This window comes from Trichechus manatus, unplaced genomic scaffold (genome assembly GCF_000243295.1).
Source record: "Trichechus manatus latirostris isolate Lorelei unplaced genomic scaffold, TriManLat1.0 scaffold00212, whole genome shotgun sequence".
Classification (NCBI taxonomy): Eukaryota; Metazoa; Chordata; class Mammalia; order Sirenia; family Trichechidae; genus Trichechus; species Trichechus manatus.
This window is the reverse complement of record NW_004444148.1, coordinates 124694-128902: the sequence shown is the minus strand read 5'-3', so window position 1 is coordinate 128902 and position 4209 is coordinate 124694. Positions and strand designations below refer to the sequence as shown.

General features: G+C 36.0%; 1 protein-coding gene across 1 annotated transcript in view; it reads right to left on the bottom strand.

Annotated features, from left to right (window-relative positions):
* Window positions 1-4209, bottom strand: part of C7 (complement C7) — a 120177-nt gene that overhangs the window by 35136 nt on the left and 80832 nt on the right. The window contains 2 exon segments of the mRNA XM_023742497.1: window positions 1658-1901; window positions 3757-3927. Coding sequence (XP_023598265.1) covers window positions 1658-1901; window positions 3757-3927 — 415 coding nt within the window.

Genomic DNA, 4209 nt, shown 5'->3' with positions numbered 1-4209 from the left:
CCAGGGAAACTCCCTTTACATTGGATCAGGGATGTGACCTGGGTAAAGGTGGTGTTACAATCCCACCCTAATCCTCTTTAACATAAAATTACAATTACAAAATGGAGGCCAACCACACAATTCTAGGAATCATGGCCCAGCCAAACTGATACACACATTTTTGGGGGGACATAATTCAAACCATGACACTAACTATAATTAGAATGCTGTTGTTGTTAGGTGCCGTCAGATAGCCCCAATATTTCTTAAAATAAAGAACAACTGGGGAGGCACATATTGTATCTCCAGGGCTTTGATTACATTTAAATTAAAACTTTTAGAAAGACTAGAAACTGCTCAAGAATAAAATTTTTACTAAACAACTACTTCTACCAACTTGGAAAGCTTAAAAGAAAATCCTCTGCATTTCTTTTAAATGCTAAAGGAAAAAAAAAAAATGGGTAGTGAAACTGAGGTTAGACTAAGCCAGTTGCTGGACTGATTTTCCAAAGAAACATTGGCCCCATGTTTGCTACAGAAACTTGTGCTTATGCATTCATTTCTTACGCATTCCGATCTTTGTGAGGTTAGAAAAATTCAAATTCTAGTTAAATTTTATTTGGTAGAGATGGACAGAAAAATACTGTAGCCCACCCACAAGAGAACGCTACAAGACCCCCTCTGAATTTCATGTAAAAAGTCTTACTCTCTTCCAAGATTGTAAGGAAGTCTTCAGTTCAGAGGAGACCATGAAGATGAATATGATTTGGAAAGGTGAAGGAAGCATGCACTTAAGCTAAAGACAAAGATGGGAGGGAGTAGTTTTGACCTGAAACACTGGTCAACTGGGCCACAATGTGTCTGGAGAGGAGTGGGTGCTAAGAGACCACTCCCTGCCCTCCAGCATCAGGGCAGATGAGAGGCTCCTCCACTCACCGTGAAGTCAACAAAACATAAAGTCAGCGGTGCGTCATGATTCTACCAAGAATCAGGTAATTCTGGCAGCAGAAGTGCATACAATGACTTTGGAGCCAGTTAGACCAAAATTTAAATACCTTCCTTACGATCTATGTGACCTTGGATTAATCCTTTAATAGCACTGAGTCTCTATTTTCCCAATCTGTGGGACAGGGATTATAGTGCCCACCTCAATGGGCAGTAGTGAGGATTATCGCTAACATATGTAACTCACCTGCCATAAGGAAGGCATCCAATAAAGTTTAGCTATCGTTACAAGTATTAGGTAGCATGCAAACTTGTGATAATCCAACCAGATTTTTATAAAGAAATGTGAGTAGTAAAGAACAGAGGTAAGAAAAAAAAACAACTTAATTTGATTTCTGGAATATCAATAGATTCCTCATTTGGTTGCCTTGAGGAATATTGTTTAATCAGTGAAATGGGAAAAGCTAAAAAATATTCTAAAAATCCAGTCAGCATCCTCTCATGGGTTTAACTCATATTTCAGGGCACCATCCAAAAGAGTAAGTAGGTTTTTCTTAAAACATGTCAGAATTTGAGTGGAGTATAATGAGTTCTTGAAAATTTGGGTTCCTTTGCAATTTAAATCTCTAAATTTTTCAAACTTAAGAGTTCTAAAGTTGAAATTAACTATGTGTTATTTTCCCCCATTAAAATCCCTGTGATGCTTTTATATAACAATTTTCTAATGCTCTACCTTTTTCTTTCATTATTTCTGAGTCCATGTAAAATACAACTTTGTATTCTCCTCCTAAGGATCCAGATTGCAAATAATGAGTCCCATACTGGTCGATTAGTCTTCGGTAGGCACTGTAGTCATAGAGGGAGGGGAGGTGAGTGAGTTCCTTCCAGAATGGCTCGGCAAGATGTAAAAATTCTGGATTGTTATTGATGAACTGAGCCACTTCCACAGTGTTCTGAATAACCATTAACTGGTAACTCTAAGGGAAGAAAAAAGAGTAAAAGGAGTTTTAGGTACAAATAAAAAGACAATGGGAATTGTTCCCTCTTTGATGCCTCCATCAACCAACTGCCATTTCCAATTAACCTGGATTATGAATTGTGATTTTTGATGCATGATGAGATCTCTTCTGAGACCACCCTCTGGTAGTAATCAAAGGATTTTTTGAAGTCCCAAATAGGAGGAATAGCTGAGTGATAACATGGTGTCATGGATTGAATTGTGTCCCCTCAAAATATCTGTCAACTTGGCTGGGTCGTGATTCCCAGTATTGTATGATTGTGTAATCTGATATGATTTCCTTATGTGTTGTAAACTCTATCACTATGATGAGGTTATATGTAATCCCCTTATGTGTTGTAAATTCTATCACTGTGATGAGGTTATACTGACGAGGTTTACAAGATTCGATAGTGTCTTAAGCCAACCTCTTCTGAGATATAAAAGGGAGAAGTGAGCAGAGACACATGAGAACCTCACACCACCAAGAAAGCAGTGCCAGGAGCAGAGCAAGTCCTTTCGACCAGAGGTTCCTGCGCTGAGATGCTCCCAGACCAAAGAAAGATTGCTGACACGGACCTTCCTCCTGAGCTGACGGAGAAAGTGTTCCCCTGGAACTGACGCCCTGAATTTGTACTTGTAGCCTACTGGACTGTGAGAGAATGGACTTCTCTTTGTTGAAGCCATCCACTTGTGGTATTTCTGTTAGAGCAGTACTAGATGATTAAGACACATGGTAATTTCTTTTATACATGACCTCTAAACCCCTAAGGCCTAGTCGCTAGGCCTTCCCTAACTAGAAAAAGAGAATCAACTTCATTAACTGCAAAATAACCTCCAAATAAGAATATAAAAATAATGCATCCCTAGGCCCCACATCTTGAGGGTAATTTATAGGCAAAGGGATCATACAATTTATTTCCCATACTGGGGTACTTATGAGTTAAGCCGCTTTATGATAAAGTCTTTTCAACACTTCCTAAACATCCTTAATGGTATCCAAGACAGATCTACCTTATACCAAATCTCCATTTATATGAACAATATTATATGGAAATGATAAATGATTCTAGATTCTACAGCTCATATTTCCACAGTCTGCTTCTTACACGTAAGACAAATGAAATCAATATTCGTTTATAATTCCCTTGCCTGATTTATTAATCAAGTTACCTACTTTAAGAATGAGATAAAATATGCAGATTATGAATGGTCAGCCTGAAAAATTCTTCAGAAATAAGTGTTTATCAATTAGTCCAATCTATCTCAATTGTTCAGATTTCCCAAGATGAAAGTTTTAATACCTCAAAACAATAGTGCTTAAAAATAAGTCATGTAACTTCCTTGGATAAAAAATTTGGTATCTCAAAAATTATGAAGTTTTTAAAATCTTTTAGTTTCATACACCTTCTAAAAAAGTTCAAGCATTAGAGTTTAGAAGCATTTATAAGCACTAATTGTTATTTTTTTAATTGTGTGTGTATAACACTTAAAATGGTGGTGTCAATAGTCATGGATGAGAAATTTGGGATAGTTTTTTGTTTGTTTTGGGGTTTTAATTAGAAGATATCAAGGTAAGTTATTTTTTCTAAGATTTTCAAATAAGAACAAATATTTTAATGAGCAAATAAGTATAATTAAATATATTATCAAAGATAATTAACAAGACAAGCTATACATTTTAAAATAAATATATTATATTGTCCCTTTAAAGAAGTACTATTGCCCTAATTAAAAAATGAAAGCTTATCCTTTTCATGAATATACTTATGTTCAAGTTAGAAATACTTAAAGTCATTATAATAAGGAAAAGTTAACTGATATTTCATACTGACCTTTTTCGTATGGATTTCCTTTTTACTTGAAGTACGAATGTCTGAATCAGATGACGAAGATACAGAAAAGAATTTGTTTCTATGAGATGATGTATGTATTGTCGACGTATGCTTTACGTAAGACCAGCTACTATTGTAAAATTCATAATTAAAATCATTATTTACTTTCACCTGGAAAGAAAATAAAATATTTTACTATAACCAAAATAAGGCTTTGGTAACTCAAGAAAAGGTTTAAACACAGAAGAAAACATTCTTTGATAGTTACGGGCATGGGGAGGGAGGGTGAGGGTTATTCACTAACTAGATAGTAGATAAGAATGATCTTAGGTGAAGGGAAGGACACAGCACACACTACAGGGGAAGCCAGCACAACTGGACTAAACCAAAGCTAAGAAGTTTCCTCAATACAATCAAGTACTTTGAGAGACAGAGTAGCAGGGATGCGGGGTC